The 21,451-nt window shown below is 36.5% G+C and overlaps 1 protein-coding gene across 10 annotated transcripts in view; it reads right to left on the minus strand.

Annotated features, from left to right (window-relative positions):
* UBR5 (ubiquitin protein ligase E3 component n-recognin 5) overlaps positions 1–21,451 on the minus strand; it is an 81,217-nt gene that overhangs the window by 19,289 nt on the left and 40,477 nt on the right. For 6 of the 10 annotated variants that reach the window (XR_007200086.1, XM_048287226.1, XM_048287223.1 and 3 more), the window contains 25 exons: positions 20,837–20,954; positions 19,813–19,997; positions 18,925–19,034; positions 17,229–17,341; positions 14,616–14,759; positions 14,407–14,518; positions 14,046–14,200; positions 13,035–13,232; positions 11,706–11,916; positions 11,038–11,082; positions 7,864–7,990; positions 6,783–6,934; positions 6,290–6,385; positions 5,744–5,867; positions 5,318–5,415; positions 4,394–4,542; positions 3,868–3,959; positions 2,799–2,945; positions 2,580–2,698; positions 2,368–2,494; positions 2,139–2,268; positions 1,753–1,913; positions 994–1,233; positions 718–841; positions 290–401 (listed from right to left, as the gene is read on the minus strand). Coding sequence is in view for 9 of the 10 variants with exons in the window: in XM_048287226.1 (XP_048143183.1) it covers positions 290–401; positions 718–841; positions 994–1,233; positions 1,753–1,913; positions 2,139–2,268; positions 2,368–2,494; positions 2,580–2,698; positions 2,799–2,945; positions 3,868–3,959; positions 4,394–4,542; positions 5,318–5,415; positions 5,744–5,867; positions 6,290–6,385; positions 6,783–6,934; positions 7,864–7,990; positions 11,038–11,082; positions 11,706–11,916; positions 13,035–13,232; positions 14,046–14,200; positions 14,407–14,518; positions 14,616–14,759; positions 17,229–17,341; positions 18,925–19,034; positions 19,813–19,997; positions 20,837–20,954 (3,389 nt within the window). In the remaining variant the exon portion in view is untranslated. The remainder of the gene's footprint in view (positions 1–289; positions 402–717; positions 842–993; positions 1,234–1,752; positions 1,914–2,138; positions 2,269–2,367; positions 2,495–2,579; positions 2,699–2,798; positions 2,946–3,867; positions 3,960–4,393; positions 4,543–5,317; positions 5,416–5,743; positions 5,868–6,289; positions 6,386–6,782; positions 6,935–7,863; positions 7,991–11,037; positions 11,083–11,705; positions 11,917–13,034; positions 13,233–14,045; positions 14,201–14,406; positions 14,519–14,615; positions 14,760–17,228; positions 17,342–18,924; positions 19,035–19,812; positions 19,998–20,836; positions 20,955–21,451) is intronic. The other 4 variants (XM_048287229.1, XM_048287227.1, XM_048287228.1 and 1 more) reach the window with 3 other exon arrangements.

Here is a 21,451-nt window from a genome sequence, read left to right on the forward strand (position 1 = left end):
GCAAATAAAAAAGGTAAAATACATTGTTAACCAACAATATAATAACATCTGATACCTTTGGGACCTTAGTATTTTCTCCTCAACTAGATAAAGTTCATGTACTTGTCTACTACAAGTTATCTATAATTTTACACGTCCTTTCGTAAGATGAGCAGTCTGGAACCCTCGGATTCTCTCTACTCGTGCAAATCTCCCAAATCATTATCACTGGTGACTCCAAAGATGCTTTTCTTTTTGATGCATAATTTTCTCATTGAAGCAGTAAATGCAGGAGGTACGTTATACATACCATCCTCATCATGCTCATCATGCTGTCCTTCTGCTTCAGCATTTTCTTCACCATGTTCTTCCTGTTCATCATGATGGTCTTCTTCACCAGCCACCCCCTCAACCACCTCAACCTGGAAAGAGCATTGTAATATTATGCCAGACTCTCTTGTAGCTGTACGTCCCTGTACATGTTATAGTGTTGTGGGAAAAAAAAAATCACATGCACAAATGAAACGGCCTTGAACATTAGATTTTAATGCTGTAAGGATAAAGGATAAAACTGACTACAAAACCTAGAATTAGTTTCCAAATACTGCTGAAAGACTCTCCAGCTCTCTAACAGAGCCCTACATAATAGCAGCTGTGTGCTGAAAGACTTTAAAACTTTTTAAATAGGGAGAAATATTTTAAATAGGAAGAAAAGTAAGTACAAAAAAGAAAACTGACCTCTTCTACATCAGCTGACACAATATCATCTTGTTCTTCATCCCTGCCACGAACTGGTTGTGACTGGCTGATTCGTCTTTGCTGAGGATTCCTTATTATGTAGGATGACTGAGATTGACTAGAACTTAGAAGAAAAATATATAAAAATAAATCCTCAAAAAAAGTAGATTTGGAGCTCTGGATATCACTTAATGGAAAGCTAACAAAATCTCCAAAATAAAACCACCCTAAAGAAGTCTTTGAAAAGAACAGATAGTAAGCTTTAATAAGTTTTACCTGCTAGACTGGTCAGATGATGGTCTGGGCGGCAGAGGCTCCACAGAAAACAGTTCTTCACTACCCTGCATGGCATCTATACTAGTGCTGGCAAGGGTGAAGGGTGCTGTAGGACGTGCAATTCCCATCCTGACTGGAATAATTAGAGATTCTGCTACATTGCACAACTCTTCAACAGCATAGGGCAGTAACGCCTGGAATACACGCTTACATTTTCCAATTGGCTGTGGAATAAAATTGCTGGGGGAAAAATACAGAAAGATGAATGTCAAATACATCTTCTTTTTCCCCAAAAACTTCATGGCAATATTAATTGTCCTAATTTTTTTCTCAAAACATCATCTTTAACAAATACATGCGTTGTTTAGAATAATATGCAGCTATTCAAATCAGTGAAAAACATTTATCATTCAATAATTCAAGATTAAGGCTTGATATCTAAATCTACTACTGATAAATAACCATACACTGTAATTTTTTCATGTTAAAAAAATCCATTTCCAAAAACCCTAACACTGTAAACAGAAAGGTTCAGTATGAACATGTAAATTAACAAGCACTGCATTAAGAAGCTACATGACATACCAGCAACTATTGGGCAATCTTGAGATTTGCAGCTTTCCAAATCTGTCTACAGAACACAAAATAATTCAGATGTTTCTGCCTATTGTTGATTTTTATCAACTCATTTTATAAGAAAAAAAAAAATTTAACTAAGGAAAATAGCTACCACAATCAACACACATCTTCACCACTTACTTTTTCTTTTTGGAGGAAGCCATCTCCACACTAAGAATGACAAACACTCTTGCCACAGAACGCAGGAATCTCATTGTAACAGCAATGGCTTCTTCTCTGCGTCCTGGGGTATACTTGTTTTGTAATTCCTTTACCAGAGTACCCAGTAAAGTATCTAACAGCTGAAGAAAGAGGTCATTACAACCTATTAGTTGTATATAATTTTGAAGCATGAAACAAGAGAGATTAAGACTCAAAGGGAGATCACAGTCATAACCGTACAAATTCACAAAACCAAGATTAACTTGAAGTTAGTTTCAAATTGGTCTCCAAGCACATGGCCTGAGATACCTTACAATATCGTATCACTCAGAAAACCTATGTAAAACATGGCTAAGAGTGCTTACCAAAATGTCTGCTGTACATTTGACAATAAGGCAGTGTGTAAAACAGTCCAAGCGAATAGTTCCACTTTGCTGATTAAGGTAAACTTGCTCTTCAGGCAGAAGATGACCTATCCTACTGCTTGCACTAAGACTTGGAAAAAATAAAAATAAGGGAAATAAATTTATATCAGTCAGCAGGTCTCAAATATCAGATCAAACTTTATGTCGACAACTATTTGTAGATACACACGGGTCTTTATTTTCCTGGGAGCCAAACATGATCATGGACTTCAGGGCATTCCAGTCCTGTAAAACACGTTCCAGAGCTAGCTGGGCAAAACGAGGAGGTTCTAAATCATGATCAGGCATATCAGAATCTAAAAAGACAAAAAAAACCACCAACATAAGAAAGAGGTACTGAAATGTGGAGTTTGCCATTTATTTCACTGAAACAGCTCTTACCTTCAGGATTTGCAGTTTTACGATTACGATCTTCCCTAATTCTAGGTGGTCTGTACTGGCAGTGTTCTACAGTTTGCCTGGCAACTGTCTGTACTAAAAACAATAGCAGATGTTCTCCCCTGTAATGAAAAAAATTGTTAGTGGAAATACAATATACCATATATATTTACAAAAATAATTTTTAAAATTCTTCCTTAGTCAATGCTAATATGAACTTGCCTGCTATTTGGCATGGTAACAAGATTTGTGGTGGTGAGCAGACGGTAAAGGAGATCAAGGCGAGCAGACTTTTGTCCAGCAATTAGTGTCTTACACTTGCACTTTTCCCAGCAATCGCAGTAGGCTGTTGGGGATGTTCGTTTGAGCCTACAAGAAATAGAAAAGGTGAACTGCAACACTGTTCAGTAACGTACCAAAATCTTTTCCACACAAGCTGAGGGTATTAGCATACATCCTTAGATTCCTTCTGGAGTTTTTTGTTTCTGATACTAGCAAAATGCCAAAACCTAGCTTAAAGAAGAGAAATACAGATTTTATATGTGGCAGCACATGACGTTTGTCACCCATGTTTCCTACACTTATCTTAAGAGGGCAGTTTCACAACAAAGCTTTTCATACTGCCATAGTAAAACTCATTCAAGATCATTTATTCTTCCCTAAAATAGCCTCCATCCAAGAAAGTTAAGCTGAAAATACTCATGACATGCAGTAAAATCTCAGTAACTGTTACAATGCTGAGAATATCTTTATAATAGTATTTGTTAGCTTATTATAGCTAGGATATCAAATGCTGTAATTTTTACACACTGTAACAGCAGCACAGAACACATGCAGCTTCAAAGCTTTGGGCTGGGTTGATCTGAGATTTTTTGATTGTTCGCTCACTTTTCCCTTTGTTACAGTTGATTTTTAAAAGATGAATATGCTACACTTCTTTCCAAAAATTCACAAGAATGATCTGTCATCAGGATTCATAAAACTAAAGGGGGGCACCCAAAATGAAAACACAGTATTAGTTAGATATAATGTTCTTACCATATTACGCACTTTAAGAATTACTCATTTACTCGAAACACTACAAAGTGGAAAGTACGAAACCGCTTCAGGTTACTCTTTTAATTCTGACTTATTAAATAAATCTTATAGAGTAGATGCAAAACTATTTTATTAATCTTCTATTCTCTAAGTTTGGAACACTTCAAGCAACAGAAAATTTTATTAAGTATCAGTAAACAGAGGAAACCACAAAATATTGATTCAATTATAAGAAACGGAACACAACACTTACTTGCAGTCATGTCCTTTGTGACAGACTCTTGCACATTCTGTGCAACAACAAAGTGATTCCAATAGGCCACATGTTCGGCATTCAAATATATCCTAAAAAAAAAAAAAAAAGGAAAAAAAAAATTATGCATAGTTTTCTCCTTACAGTACTTGCAATTTCACAGTATTCCAGGTTACAATAAAACTGCACTTGTTTAAATTGATGCCTAAACTTATAAGTAGGTCAGTTCTAGAAAGTGAAACTTAGTTGTTAAGTTAGAATATTCAGTGTTTTTAAAGAGCTCTGTCCATCAAAATTCTTGCCAAAGATAGCCAGAGGGGAAAAACCACACCCAGTAACAACCATGTCCTGAGGAACACAGTCAGCTTTGAGACTACAGAGCAGTTTGGGGAGGCAGTAACTACACCAGACTTAAGTGTTACGGTAATTTAAACAATGCAATTAGTAATTTAAAAATCAGATTAGCAGACTAACACAATACATGGTTGAAACACGTTCCTATTTGCTTAAAAAAAAAAAAGCTTACTTGGTTAATATGTTCTGCACCAGTCCAGGTAAAACTGCATGTATCATTACAACACAAAACATACAACGGAGAGTCATCTGGATTTGTCCCAGAAGGACAAACCATTCCCATAAACACATCATCTTCTTTTTCACTGGAAGTTGCTTCAGCTAAAATAATAGAATAACGTGTTAAAAACAACCCCCAAAAAATAAAAAACCCACCAAAAGAATCCATTCTTGGCAGATGCCTGCCATTACAAAAATCTCATACAGAATTAGAAGTTTGAATAAAACCTGTTACAGCTTTTTGAGAAAACTTTTTGCTTGTCACATTATTTCTAAAAGACGCCACTGCAAATTCCTAACTGAAAAACACAACCACTATCTCTTCCCCAGTTCTAAATTCACTAAATCATCATTTTGAAGGATTATAGACCATGTTCTTAAGAGGAATATTCTTGTCCCACACAAAGTCCTACAGAACTGTGGTGTGACAAGGTCTAATGTGTTTAAGTTTTTCCCTAAATTCAGTTTCATGCATTTCTCCTAAAAAATTAAATACCAACACTAAAAGAGAGTCACAAAATATTTGTTTGTATACAAGTCTTTTCAGGAACAGGATCTATCTTGGCATATCACTGTATCATACCAGATTTTTTCAATTTCAAGAAAGTAGTTCCATGTGATACATTTCTGCTACCAAAAAATAATACTTTAATCCACTGGTTTATAAAGCAATGAAATGCTGAAAAGACTACAAAGAACACAAAAGCAATAATATTCGTAGAAATCTACTGCAATATACTAACTACAAAAGAGGAAGATACTCCATAATAGCAAGATTTCCACAACGTGCAGCAATCTACAGTGTTAATAATGACTCTGCACACATGCCAAAGTTTAGAAGGAAACCACACACTAACAATTATTAAAACTGTTGTACCTTTAGCAATTTTCTGTGCAGTTTCTAGAATTGTAATTGCAGCAGGATATGCCCGGCCACTAACTGCTGACATAAATGGTGTCATGCCTCTTGCATCCCTAAGCAAAAAAAACCCCAACAGACAAGTTAAAACACTGAATTTTTTCATTATAACAGGAGACATAGGATGCAAATATATGAAAACTTAGCAATGCTGATCTTGTGCAAACAGAAAAACCACTGAGTGAATAAGCACTCTTATTTACTGTACTTCTGTGAAATAGACATACTTTTAAAGGATGGCAGGACAAAATACAGCTGTATTCTAACATTAGCAATTTTAACTAACAGGCCTTTATGAAACCTTTTTAAAAAGGCTTCTATGTAATTGATTTCAGGTAATATAACATTACAGAGGATAGCGAGAACTCCTATGAAAATCCTTACTTAGCTGACAGCAATTCTCGAAGATAAGGTTGTAGAACAACACTATCGCACAGCAATTTCAGTATGAAATGAGCATTTGCCTTCCGATCCTTTGATTCCACTACAGACGGTTCTGTAGAAGGACCTGTAGTAAGAAAAAAAATTGCAGAGAAAGTTTTTCCTCAAAAAATTACTACCTGCTAAAATCAAGTAATTGAGTAATTCACTGGGGTGAGTAATTGGTAACTTGACTATTCAGTGGTTTCAGCAATACTTCACTGAAGTACTGTAAATTTCAGCTCCAAATTACATTACTGAAATACAGAGGGTAATCCCAATTTCATGCTAATTACCATAGTTTTACATATTTGTCACTCCCCAGGTATGTTTTTACGTAAAACATAGTATGGTGCTTCGTTTACTTTCTGCACACTTGAGAAATTCTGCTTCAATCCAATCTTCATCTGATAAGAGGCATTTTCATATGCAGAAAGTCTGTGCAAGCAAAGACAGCTTTTAAGATAATTTTTGTTCTAAAGCATAATTAAATAAGCAGTATGTCCTCACCTGCTATTGTGGAGGTGCTGGGTCCTTGGCCGGTGCCAGTCGCTGCTGTGGTAAGAGATCCCACAGCGGGGGCCAGGATAAAATCAATGTCACCATCTTTCAGTAAACAGAACAGCAGGATGTATATCAATACATAAAAACATCCCTAACAACATGCTCTTGCTGCAATGTCTAACACACTGCAGGTTTTCTGTATTTAACTGGTAATCTTTCCCACAAACGGCCACACTCCTAGGTCCGTAACGTAACTCAGCATTACAAAGGAGACTTCCTAGAAGTTTGAGACCAGCATTGAAAAGACACATACTGGATTTAAAAACACCTGTTAAGTCTTCAATAAACTCTTAAAGCTATCTCAATGAACGCCTGCTACCTCAATGACATTAGACAGATTTCAGTGTGAGACTAAAATAAGTTATTCACCTTAAAAGCCATTGGTTCCTTTATCAAATCTCTCCTTATACAGTCTAATGTGATATATGAGCAGACTTACCTGGATCCATTGCAGGAGGATCTGGAACCCAGCTGGGAGGAGCTATTGGTGGAGAAACTGGGTCCTGGTGATCACTTGATGAGGCACCAGCTTCATGTCTGCCCAATCCAGCAGCTCTCAAGGATCTTCTCATCATTTCTCTTAATCTCAAACTACATACAAAACCAAGGCAGAAACACTCTCATTTTCATTTATAATTAGAACATATTTAAGAAGAACTTCACACTGAAAAAGGAAACCAAACTCCTCTTATCTCCATTTTACTTCAGCATAAATAATGATGAGCCAAGAGGTATTTTTCATTACATTTCATTGCATCAGAATGTTTTAGCCTTGGAAGAGGAGTCATTCAGCAACACTTCAAGACAGATTTGAGCCCAGAACACACCCCTAGGCACCACAGCACTGCCTCTTGCAGGCAGCAGCTGATGGGCATTCTTACTGCTACCTGACATTCCTTTTGGCCCAAGCTCATTCCCGGGAGTGTTAAGCTTTTGCAAGGATTTGCTCTTGTTGCTACTCCTTTTTAAAATCTAAGTACAAGAAGAGGTTAATGATAGGATTAAAAAATGGGTCTTGATAGAATTTCTTTTTAAGGAATGTAATGATTGCTTAGAATGAAATGAATCAACTTAAATTCTTCCCCAGTAGTGTTATATTGGTGTCAGTATTATTTATCTGCATAAGTGACTACCTCCCTCAGAAATTCTCTTAAAACAACCTGGGCACTATCACAGTAGTTCTGTGATACTTAATACTTCTTGGCAAAGAATACTAGAGCTTATCTTCAAATTCCCTTTCCCCACAAGGAGGAACACTTCCACTTCACAACTGACAGACAAAGCATCAACCCCAGAAAACAGAATTAGTTTAGAAATATCACGCTATTAGTTCTCACACTAAAAAGGGTTCAAAAAACCACTAGAACTCTAGTTTGGTGCTTAAAGAAATGAAATTTGATTTTAAGCTAGCAACAGAGGCCCATTCTTAAACTGGACTGAAGGAAACAATTAAAAACAGATTGGTAGTTAATACAGAAATTAGCATACAGAAAAGAAGAAGAAAGCATTACTCAGTTTACCTTCTGCTGCTTGATGATCCTGCCCTATTTCCTGGACCATTACTTGACACAACAGAGATTGCATTTGCAATAGCTTCCACAGCTGAGAGCCTTTCAGCAAACGTGTTCCTCTCAGAGCGCTCTGCTTCTGAAAAATTAAAAAAAGCGTCAGTGCTAAAATTTTACTTGGGAAAATTTTAAGAAAGGAGTACAAAAAATGAAAAGTCACTAATCTTTTTTTTTTTAATGTTTAGAGAGACAGACTAGGTTTGTATTTTTTTTTTCTTTTGGATGAGCTTAACAATGTTTCTGTACAAGCTTTCAGTATCATCAACAGACAAGGACCTATCCTGTAGCTGATTCCAGACACTTGGTGAGTCAAGGCTTCAAAAACAATGATAAAAACAAAGAAAACAAAACAAACAAAACACAAACAAAAAACAACAATGAAGAAAAAAACACACAAAAACAAACAAACAAAACCACCAAAAAATACCCACACCCAAATACCAGACCAGGAGAAACAAACCACACTTCACAATGAGCATCCATGAAGAATGCAAATCTGTGGGCTTGTAATACATATGTATGAACATGCTTAGGAGAACTGTGCTATGAGTTTAAGAAAGCAGTACAACTCATTTACATCAGAAAGAGCTAGCATTTCTTCCAACATCTACAACTCTAAGCACCATAACACCTACAGGTTCTACTCATAATGTGGACTGAATTTTGTCAAGTGAGATACAGAACAATATTTTTTTAAAAACCCAGTTTTTGGTGCAAACTAGAAGGAAAAAGTGTATTTCTGAATAAAGAAAAGTATGTCCTTAAAGTGATTCTGATCGTTCTTTCAGGAAATGTCTCAAAGTTGCAAGGGCCAGTACTCACTTTCCATTCAAAGGCTTTTCAAACTGAGAGTCACCTTACTCTGCACACTTATTTTCACCACTGACAGTATTAAGGCCTGGATAGCTCCCTTTTATTCCCTTTTTTTTTTTTTTTTTGAGTAGGAAAGTACTATTAGTATCTTTCACTCAAAGAATGAAAGAATAAGATAATCTGACAGCATGTGTCAGCTGTACAGTATGTTTGTATCTTTCTACTCATCATTACCTGAAGCAAAAGAGATCCTAGGTTTTGCTTGTTCACAAGCATGTGCAGGCCTCTTAGATAAAAATCACCTACTACTCAAAGCAGATAACTATTAAACACTTAGCAGTGAGAGAATACTTTTCTTGTGCCCCTAGCTACAAGTTGATTCGTAGCTGTAAGTGAACTGCTATTGTACTTGTGCCATACTCCTTTCTCAGATCCACTAGTTCTCATAACTCACGACCCATCACTTCCAGACCCCTCACAAAGGGGTTCACAGCTCTTGAGAGTGATCCCTCAAGCAATACAATCACTCTCTGCAACAGAGGTTTCACCTGTTCTGGAGAAAGTAATCTGTAACTGAATTTTCACTGTTCCACTTGCAAAATTAGCATTTGTTTTTTGAGAACCATCAGTTGTAAATGCTTTGGCTTTAATGGGCAATTTGCTATTCTGTTGTCTAATTAAATCTGTCCCAGTTCTCAAGGCAAAAAACCCTCAGTTTTTATGTGTTCAGTGATGTTAGCTGAAATTTAGTATTACAACTTTTTAATGATTTCGCATGCTTTGGACTTTCTTTTGGACATGCTTTTCCCAAGATCCTTTCTATTGGCAAGACTGAGAAGATACCAATTCACAGAAACAGAGCAGCCTTCCCCCAGATTTGCAGGTCTGGGGTCACTTTTCCTGCAATTCATTTATCATTTATCCAACACTGCAGGAGGCATAGCAAAACTAGGCACAGGATCTGAGAGAGAAGGAGAAAAAAAAAAAAAAGCTTATCCCTGACCTCAGTATTTCCTTTCTGGCACTTATGAAGAAATCTCTATGAAGAAGAGTGAAGAATCTCAAGCAGGTACTAGCTGGGAAGTGGCACTATGTTCTGAAATTGTTAAGAAATATTACATCTGTATGTCTGGAATTGAAGCCTTTACTTCTAAATCAAACTTCTTTTACAGTTCAAGAGACGACCATGTAACTCACAGACAGTAACATAAGTCACCACTGCCCTCCAGATGATACACAGAAAGTAAGTTTGTCCTAATATCCATCACTAACAGTTACAGTGGAAGCTAAATGTGACCTGAATGTAAAGAGATGAATCTCCTTCAAGGACAAGTTTTATGACGAAAAAAGAGAGAGGCAGAGGAGTGTTACAAGTCTATCATGTTCATGTTTTTCATTTTTCCAAAAGTTAAATTACACCCAAATGAAGTTACTGAAAAAAATGTCAAGGTTGCAAAGACAAGCACTCAAATTAGGAAAAGTCAGATTAAGTTTGCCTATGCATCCTTATTTCAACTTCCTTGTGTGCTTATAGTAACACAATCTTCAGTTACACAGTTGGGTTTTGTTTGCTTATTTTGGTTTGGGTTTTTTGTTTCAGATTGTTTTGTTGCCCCATCCGCCCTGCGCCCAGCAACAAGACCCCTGCCTCAGTCAGTGCACAGGATGGACGACACACTGAAGATGAAGGGTTGTACAGAGAGCAAGCTGTTTATGCCTTGTTTGCTGCAACATTAGGGAGCAGTGTAGTAAGGCAGCAACAGCTTGGGAAGGAGGGGGGAAACACTGTAACATCACTTTGGAAAACTGGAACCTATTTCTGCCACATCTATGAGCACACAGAACTTTGTGAAACAAGATTTTACAGATGATTGTGATACATTTTACTCATTTATGGACACCTAAAAGGTGCCCGACCCACAGAAATAATTAACATTCCCAGCACAACTAAAACTACAATTAATCCAGTTCTAGAATTCAGTGTTTTGAAGTAACACCTACTCAAAATCAGGCCCTAAGCTTCTCAAACAGAATGCTCAAAATTAGTTAATAGCTTTGAACACAGAAAAACTTCAAGCTATAATAAAATTCCAACCAAGAGATGAGAAAGCTGCAGCATTACCCCCATTTTATAAATAGGGATACAAGGAACAATTAAGGTCTATAAATGACTAAAATTCAATGACAGCACCATACAAAAATCCCACAAGGAAGTTCATTCATTATTCAGTGCAGGGTTTGTATGGTGTGCAAGAGTAAGGAATGGGGCCACACACTGAATGATGAGGATAAAAAGAAATATTGAATAGCTACCCATTCGGTGAGCACCGTCCATCTTGTGCACTGAATGAGGTAGTCCTGTGGAAAAAATAGTATGACGGTGTAATTAAAGACCATTTCACAATGCATACCCATGTGTAGCACATGGGTAAACTTAATTCTGCCATTCCCTAACTTTTGAGTGCTTGACTTAGCAACCTTGTTCTGTTAACATGCTTTTTACATAACAGTATTTAACAGACATTTTTAAATGGTCTCAATAACTGGCATTAATAGGTCATTCTTCCACATTTCTTAATACATGTCAATGACAAGCAGCATTGCTAACTGAAGGTATTAACACATAGAACGCTTCAAAAATATTAAATACCATTTCTCATAAATTTTACTACATAAAGGGGATAGCAGTGATACAAAGGTAGAAAAATACTTTTTTCATCTAAAATTAATGTATGAATGTCAGAAGCTTTTACAATCAATAAAAACAGCTTAGTGCTCTTAACTATTGAATTCTTATAAAACCTTATTAGAGTAATAAAAATGTTGCATCAGCACCTTTGAAAGGCCAAGACACATTTTAATACACATTTTAATACACATTTTAATACACCCATATATGAAGAATGCAGCCCTTTGAATGAATTTTCTTGAAAATTCATGAAAAGATTATTTTCAAAGTATTTTCATATTGTTGAGCTCACCCTCTTCCTCTTTTGTTTCCTTGTTGCTGGTTGGAAAGCATACAGATACACAAGCATGCAGAATATTACGGTTTCCATCACATCTATGGCCAAGGAATGTCTGCAGCATTTGTGGATTCTGATCCAAGACAACTGCTTGTTCAAGATTCATCAGGTATTGTCTGCAAGCCTCATAGTCACACCGAAGAATGTGCTGCATCAATGTTTGTTTCTGTACTCAAAAGAATAAAATATTTTAGAAATGTAAAGCACAAAAGGTAGATATAAGCTTCATAAATACTTCTGATTTTCTTCACATTTTGAAATTAATAGGAAGGTCTTCATCTCCAACACTGGCTGGAAGTTAGTGCAGGAGCTGTTCAGAACATGCATCATCTCAATTATAGCACTGTTAAAAACAGAGCTGTATGCATTCAGGCACAGACACGCAAAAGGAACGGAGCAGCAGAAGTCATCAGGCTCACAAAAGCATTCATTTGGCTTCACAGTTGGATTTTTAAGATAGATTACTTCCATTTCATAGCTCCATGTAACATGGGAAAAGTGATACAACTGAAAAAGCCTAAGGATCTACATGAACGAGTTCTAAACCAGTTCTTTCTAAACAAGTGATTTATGTGCTGGGAAGTGAATGATTCGAAGCTCTTGAAAGTCTGGGAGGTTCACCCCACAAACAACCAGCTTTTCCATAATGATGGAATACTACTTCACTGTGAACTCAGTCTGACAGGTACACAATACCTCGGGGTGGCAGCAGAGCACACAGCAGATCTAACTGCACTGCCCCAAATCACCGACAAGATTTTAGAAGTATGACATATAAATTCACAGCAGGACTACTCATACAGCACCACTGACAAAGACAGAACTCTATAGGTGATTAAAGTGAAAAAACCTCCACTTTCCACTCCTAGTTTCCTAGTGCATGGTCCAAATAGAAGATTAAAAAAAAGAAAATGTATTGCATTCTCAGGGATCTAACCAAAACAAGTTGTTGAATCCCTGAGAAAAACTGTGCACCCATGAGACAAATAAAACTGCACAGTGTTAGCAGATATGAAAAGGTAACCATTTCAAAATCAATGCTTAAAAAAGCCCTACTAATTAAAAGCCTGATACAGAAGTCATGCACTGCCCAAAAAGGATCTTTCACTTAGCAAATTCATTGGTGTTTTCATGTTTCTAAGAGAGTCTTCAGTTGAAATTAGTTTCTTTCAAATAGCGAAAATACAAATCAGTATCTAAACAGGAAGCTGCTTTAAGCATAACTTCACAAAAGCAAGAAGAAAAAAAAAGCACATAATTCAGTAGGCAGAGAAAATACTTTACCTCAACAGCCATAATGATAATAGCAGCTTTCTTTTTGATGGTCGAGTTAGCAGGAAGATTTGTTAAGGAATGAACATCCATTCCAAGACTACTAATAGGTGGAAGATCAAGCCAGTCAGGGTCTCGTATCCCACCCATACAATCTTTTGCCATTGGATAGATTGTACCATTTCCATCTCTAAGAATAATAGGCGATTCCTACATTTGGGAGAAAAAGTTTCATTATGTCTCCACAATTTATAAATATTATCCTTCCCAAAACATCCAGTTGTTTTTGACTGCCAACAATTACAACAGTTTACCGAAGATTCTCGTTTATGTCATTGACTCCCATCATTACAAGTGGTGCAACATAAGAGATGAGATTCCTTCTGCAAATGCCTGAAATGTGCTTAACATCATAAATATTACTAGAAGTATCTTCCTTATGATATACATTCATTAATTAATATTACCAGTGAAACAAATAGAACCTATACTTTTAGCTTACTTAAATGCTCCAAATAAAGTCGAATATATTGAAATGAAACGTTCAAATTCAGTTATTTTGCAAAAACTGTTTCCTTCAACTATCCTAAACAAAGTATATAATCTTTGTGGAAGAGTTGCACAAAATCTCAATCATTTTTAGTGAATCTGAATTTTCACTCAAATAGAGATTAATTTTTTTTGTTAGTATTTCCATTTATTCTCCAAAGTGGATTTTTATCTGACCCCATCCCAAAACACAGCTAGATAACAAGCTGACACTAATCCAAGAACCATTCTGTCACCTTTCTCCCCCCCTTTTTTTTACATTCAAGGTAGAGTTTAATTAAGATGTGCTTAAATAAGTTGATTGCTATTCCCCTTGTGCCTTCAAAATATTAAAGCTAGCAGCAAGTTTTTCATAACCTGTTTGAAAAACTATTTCTTTGCCAGAAAAGCCTTACAGAAGGCTGTACCATCTCATTCAAAGATGACAGAAGTAAGCGCAGTGAGGTTAAATGATTGAGACACAAAACCACAAACCTGTCCAGCTGTAAAAATAGCAACACTTCTCTCATTCTGACCCAGGAATGCAATGCTGCTAGTAGGGAAATTATTTTCCTGTTCAGCCTTTCCTGTGGCAAGATCAAATATGCAGTATCGAACCCAGTTCCCAGTTTTCAGAACAGCATGCACTCCTTCAAAGACACAGGAAGAAAAAAGTAAATGTGTTTTATGGATGGCATCCAGTAAAAGAACTTCTAACTAAAGCACTTTCAAGAAATTACTAATATCAATGGAAGCACCTGTTTATGTCTTTTGAAAGTAGGTGTTTTCCACTTGGATGAGAGACAGGTAATAAAGGAACCAACAGATATGGACTCACAGGCTCAGCCCTACTTACCTTTTGAATCTACATTTACTGCTAGGATCTCTGTTTTTTCAGGAATACACAGCTTTTTGGGTGTTCTTTGAAAACAGTCAGGAACTTTTGGAGTTCCGCCAGTTTTTACGACCTGAAAACAGATGTAAAATTTTAAGCTGCAATTAAGCACACATAGTGCTGACACTTCAAAATACTGATTATTTTCTCAATGTTTCACGAACACATACCTGCAGTTCATCTATTCTGAGCAGCCTACAGTCTTGGAGGAGAGAAGAAGGATCAGGATCGGAATTCGAACTGCTCTGACAGTTTGCATTATTGGAGGTGCCTGGAAATTTCACAGCAACATATGCACCATCCACTTTTAGCACCTACAGGCAGAACACATAAGAGTTTTACCAAAAGGCTGAACAAAATCTGATTTGCTTCAAAATAAACCAGACCTTTATCAGGGAGAGGAAAAAATTTACAATAACCAGTGATAAAATTACATAGCTCTTGGTCATTAGCTTTGTCATTTCGATAAAATTACTGATATTTGAAAATCCTGGATTTCCTAATGACTTCATAAGTAACCGGAATCATATCAAAGGTCCCTCCATTTCAACATCCTACATCCAACAGGAGCCAACATCAACTGACTAGAGAAGCTCCTACTGGTACTCCCCTGGTCTCTTTCCAACTTCCACCTCCTGGAAACAGCAGGACAACTTCATGTTTAATAGCCTGGATAGACCTTTTCTTTTATTAATTTGTGAAATCACTTTTGGAAATAAACACTACTCTTGTGGCAATGAATTCCAAACATTAGCCAACAATTCAACAACAACAAAGTCTACACTGACTTCTTTTTTAAGTTCCCATTAGCTCTTGCACTACAAGACAAAGGAAAAAACTGTTTGTTTTTTTTTGGCCCACCATAAAATTTTGTGTGCTCCTTCTTCAACAGGACTGTACACAGTGGAAAAAAGACCTGTTAGTTTATGGGTCTGTTACCTGTTCTGTACACTCAAGGATGAAGTTCTCCACTCAGTCCCTTAGGACTGAAGGATACAGACAAGTCTATCCAGACGTTCGTCAAGTGTGTGTGTGTCTGTCCTTCTCTGGCCCCAAAGGAAAGGGAAGCTATTCCACCCCACACTGACAGAGTCATTTCTGAGACTGTAAGCCTCTCTAAAGAGTTGCTGCCATGCATATCTAAGCAGAACTGTCAAAACAGGCTTCCTTGATATAGGAACTTCTTGTGCTATCACCAAACAGCAAGGCCCTTTGAATTTCCAGTTGAGACCATAATTTTCTCAACAGGAAAACAAAGCTAAGGCAGAAGGGGGTGGGGAAAGGACAGACAATGTTTTAATTATGAGCAGAAATAAGGACTCTGTATGCTCTCAGTCTTCATCAAAACTAGATATAAGCAGCCATCAGTCTTTAATAAGCCCTAATTTCTCTATGGTTTCTACGCAGAAAGTGCTTAACAAAGGTCTAGATGTAACCAACTTTATCTAAAAGGTCTCCAACAATAAAAAACATCTCTCAAATTTTCAAGATACTGTATGTAAGAAAAATCCAGGCACTTCCATGTTTTCTCCCAATTTCTCTAGCTAAGAGCAGCCCAACAAGTGCACTAGAGAAAATGATATATTGACAAACCTTAAAGCATTAGCACTTCAGTGAAAATATAAAAGTTCAAGCTCTTTTATATTTAATATAGTAGTTCTTGATGCAATGCACAGACACCTTTGCAACTGTATACAGAAATAGTAGAACAGTCTCTGTACTGAAAATCTTAGGATCTAAAACGGGAAGGATAGTTAAGGACAAGAGGGACTTTCCCAAAGCTGGTATCAGAGGAAAACAGTGGTTTCAGCAACTTCAACTAGATCTCAAAATCGTCACAATGAACTAAGTTGCTCCATATTCATTCTGCATAAATGACCTAAACCTGATAATGAAAATTCATTGTGAACCTCTTCCTTTCAAAAATACTGCTCAATGCAAATCTTACACTGACACACAAGTAAATCCATTAAGGATGCAAGTAAAATAACTCTTACTAACTTCAGCTGCCTTCTGTTGGACAGTTATTGATCCTCTTCTGGTAACATTTTTTTAAATCTATGAATCAAGTAGAAAGCAACCAAATCTTTTCCTTTTGAGGAAAACCTTACTGGCTTTCTTGTTACTTTTATTTTTGAAAAGCATACCAAAGAACTATCTAGAGGACCTAATCCCTCCTAACATCACACAACAATGCCAAGGGAGAAAAGGGAGTATTTTCCCCTATATGGCTCCTGAGTCAGAGCAAAGATTTATTAGAGAAAAAAATGAAAACATTACAAGGATTAAACAAAGAGATTTTCTGTAGTAATAAATGAAATAACTTTATAATAATATTAATGAAGCATGTAATTTCTAATCAAAATATTTCTGTTCTTTGGTTGCCTGAACATGAGATTCACCCAAATATTCTACCTATGCATATGTAAAAGTCAGTCACAACAGGTGAAACCCTTCACAATCTCACTGGACATGTGGAAGTTACTGCTCAAGACAACAAAATAATATTTTGGATAAAACCACATCTGCTTTTCTTAATATTGTGGCTCAATTTAAAATACCAGAATTTTTTAAGATTCATCACGTTTTACTCACAACACATCCACTCTATTACTATCATTGTGTTATGGACAAATATAAATGCAAGTCATACTCATCAGAAACATTCTCAAGCATGCCCAAAAGTATGATTTTTTTAAACAGTTAGCTTATCTAAAAGAAAAACCTTTTTTTTCCTCCTCCCAAAAGACAGTGGGACAGTGTATTTTATATTTTAGACAAACCTTGCCAACAGGAACATTCTTAACATCTTCCACAAACACAACTTCCCTAAGAGACCACTGTTCTTCATTCACTTTCTCCTCCTCTTTTGGGGCAGGAGTAGATCGTCGTCGCTCTGAGACAAAAAAGTTATAACCAAAAAGAAAGACTTGAAATACTTAATCAAAGCATTAAAATGCAATGTTCAGTCAGCACCACACCTTTCCCCCAAAAAGATTATCAGCAGTCAAACGTAGAAATTAACAAGAGGTTAACAAGAATACAACTTTAGGAGTCAGAGCTACCTAACAAGTGTATCATGTCACTTTCATGCATTTCTATGGACTTATAGCACTTAGAAAGCCAGTATGATATGCAAAGCAATTTTTAAAGATATTTAAGAAAAGTAATTAGAATACAATTTTTTTTAATTTTAGATAACACAATAATTAGAATACAAAAAATTAAAATACAAGGAACAAGCCCTGTTTTGGCGGGGCTCAGATACTCGTGCTGTAAGTAAAACGGCTGACACTGTGACACCATTCAGTCACCGCTGCTACAGTGCTTTATATCAACTTCACAAAAAGTCTGCTTGCCTACCACATATGGATTACTTGGTAAAATTCTAGAAGAATAGCAAATGAGGCAGAAAATAGCTATTTGGGCTAATGGCAATTGCAATGCCGTTAGATTTGCTGCAGACTTTATCTGAACAGTAACTGTAGTACACTCAGAATCAAATTTAAATACATAACATGGCTAAATTAACACTGGCAAGAACCTTTAATCTTCCAAGTCAAGTATATAGTGTAATTAATACTATCAACATATTTAAAGTAAGAAGCAGAGAACTTCTAAGCTAATTGCAGAGTTAACTTCAAACACTAGTTCAAAAGCCCAAGAAAAGTTGTAGTCAGTGAAAAATTACAGTTGAATGAACTGCAAAAGAAATCAATAGTAAAATTAGTGACCACTGCAGATCTGAGCATATGAGATTCTCAGTCACTGCACGAGGCCATTTGAGTCATTAGGTTAATGCAGTTTGTGAACAATTAGAAGAAAAAGCTACAGAGAAAAGATTTCTTCAAATCAAAGCATTTCTTCAAATTACAAAGCATTGTAATTAACATTTTATAAATGTATGTGTTTAAATGGAGAGAAAAAAATGCTTAAGGAGTCCAGTTACACAAATTCGGATGTAGCCTTTCAGCACAAGTTCTTCTTCTTCTCTGACTGCTTTTGTATGTTAGTAAAGAATGTCGTATTTTAGACATTTTCTGTATTAGATACAAACTACTGCTTTCTGCATTGACATTCAACTGCAAGGCAAGCTGTTCAACAGCAGCTTAATCTTTAAAGAAGTTTTCCAAAACAAGTTCAACTTCTGAGCTGCAAAGAAGCTCATTATCACATTGCAACTAAACATAACTTTATCTTCAGACTTCCTCTTGATCACCTCCTGAAAGATGCTTTTGATTCTGAGAACTGCTACGCTTGCGCAGATACACCTTACATTGAGTAGTCACTGCTTATACATTTATTTAACACTGACACCGATTATTCAAAGTCTATTACAAAACCTTTACCTATATTGCAGTACAGACTGAAAGATCAAAGGATTGTGAAAGTAGTACAGAATCACTGTAGAACTGCCTTTTATGGAAATTTCTTATCTACACAAATATTTTATGTTACTCTGAGCTACACATTACTTACTATACGGCATTGATGCACTGCTTGCTATTGAAGATGCATCACTACAAGTGGAAGCTGGGGATGGTGGAGGACCCATCTCAGTTTTCACTGGTTCCTGTTTGCTTTCAGGTCTAGAATAAAAGGTAGTACTTAGAGTGAAGAAAGAAAAAAGTGAAATCTTTTCTGTGACAATGGACAAAGTGTCAGTGTATCCCAGCATTGTTCCTTTAATAATACCTTAAAGAAGTAACTCCACACTTCTGAACAACCATCCCAACTGACAAGGCTATAAATCTTGATGTTGGGAACAGTGCAATGCCGTGTAATCAGGGATTAGCTTTTTAACATTAACTGAGCATAGGTAGACTATTACAGAAAATAAACATGATGAGCTTTATTTGAGGGCAGGAAGAATTATTAGCTTTATACAGTAACCTGAAACTCCAGAACTGCTAAGCATTTTCAAGCTTTACTTGAAATTGTTTAAATCTGTTTTAAGAAACATTTAAATGGCAATTGTCAACCTGAATTTTTTTTTTTCCAAACTGTGGAGGGGCTGAAACAGATCTGTTTAATCTCATGAAGAGCCAGAAAACAGCCGGTTCCATTTTCAGCTATTAAAATAATAAAATCTTGGAAACTTTATGGAACACTGTAGGCAAGCCTTCATTTAATACTCTGTCTGCATTTCACATGTCCATAATGATTTCACACAACTGAGACACCTTTCCTGCAGTGAGTATTTCTGCACATCTAGCCAAGTTTAAAAGAAACCTAGTATCTTATAAAGAAGGCAAAATTTTCGAAATTGTAAAAATCTGACCTTCCTTTTCCATTATTATTCCCCAGGTCAAGAGAGTATCAAATAAAGGATCTGTGTGTACACGCACGCGTGTTCTCCACACTTACTTTGCCTCAGTAGTTTTGCTGGCTTTCTCCATGTTTTTCAAGCTCTCGGGGGACCGAAGCTGAAATCGACAGCTATCGTTCATGTTCCAAACAGATTCCATTAACACACCGACTTTAGGAATTCCAGCACTGATTGAAAAAGCAACTGCTCCAGCATGATAGAGGGGATTATTTCTTAAACACACCTACAGATAGAAATATTTATTTCTCTGAGAAAAATGGATTCTGCTGAGGGAAATCATATGTGCATTATTTTCTTGGTGACATATGTAGTAGTCAAAATAGAAAACTTATGGAATCAGGTGAAGAGGAAAGTCAGCAGTATGTACAGAAAAGGAAGCTGTTGTGCAATTCACAGCTGAAAGCAACAGTTTTAGCAGTGAAACATATAATAGCAGTTTAACATACAATATTTAGATGCTCAACCACAAAAGGAAGAATTACTCCAATAACAGAGACTCATCACAGTGTCAATTAGAATGGTATTGGAATCAACAGAAATGTGCTCCCTGGGAAAGAGCTGTTTTGTCTCATATTAGTTCTAGTACTAATCACAAAAAAAGTCCTCTGTACCAGTTATTAGCCCTTTTGGTAAAGGCTTCAAACCAAAGGTCTATCACACTGCATAAATAAATCAAATCCAGACATTAATACTGCAGGTACTTAAATGCTTAATCATTTACTAAGCTATTTGTTCTATGGGGAATTGTATGTCCATACTTACTTTCTCTCAAAATACAGAATCAGTAGGTAAATTAAATCAGTAGGTAAACTAAACAGAAGTACTTTGCATGAGTACAGCTTGTTCTTGTGTGCAGCAATAGTCATAAAACAGTAACAACACTAACAGGACACAGCCATTTACAGTCCTATAATTAAAACATACTATTTTAATTCCACATTATCAATATCCCTTTTGTGCATAACTTTTTGTGATAATTAATTTTGCTGGGTTTTTTTAAGAGCAGGTTGTAAGCTCATCATATAGCATGGTAAAAGTGCCACTGGTGACAGCTGTACTTGCCTGGGTTCCAACAGTTATGTTTGGCATAGAGGAGATACCAGCACTAGACTTCGGCTTTTTATTTTTTGCTCTGGCCTTTTCTAGCATTTTCTTCCTTTGGCTGAAAGGAACTACACCCCTGTGGAAAAATGCATGTTATTTTAAAAAGGCTGTGAAAGAAAATCTTTGTTCAGAACTTTGAACAGTTTATTCCTTCTGCTTAATGTAATCACAATCAAACATACAAGTGTGTGCGCCACCTTCTCCAAAATCTCAAAGAACTGCAGAAACGTCATCTTTTTCTATATGTAGCCCCACTTTCCAAATTCATCTCAACTGCCCCAATTTACTAGGAGGAGGTGGAAGAGGCAGAGCCCACAAGTTATTTCACTGCCAAATGGCTTCCCTTCCAGTCTGAAGTGCTGCAAAACCTCTGTCGCAAGTGGTATACCCCAGTCACAGCTTTCAAGATGCAGGCTGCATCTCTGAACTTGAGGATTCCCACAACTAGTGATAACTTCCAGAGATTGCAAACTCTGGAGAACAAGATAAGCTTTTTTGTTTCTAAATTCTAAAAGCTTCACTTTCTCTCTGGGGACATGGCTGAAGGAGCCTGGGACTCTTACGACAGACATC

This window comes from Corvus hawaiiensis, chromosome 26, assembly GCF_020740725.1.
Source record: "Corvus hawaiiensis isolate bCorHaw1 chromosome 26, bCorHaw1.pri.cur, whole genome shotgun sequence".
Taxonomy (NCBI): Eukaryota; Metazoa; Chordata; class Aves; order Passeriformes; family Corvidae; genus Corvus; species Corvus hawaiiensis.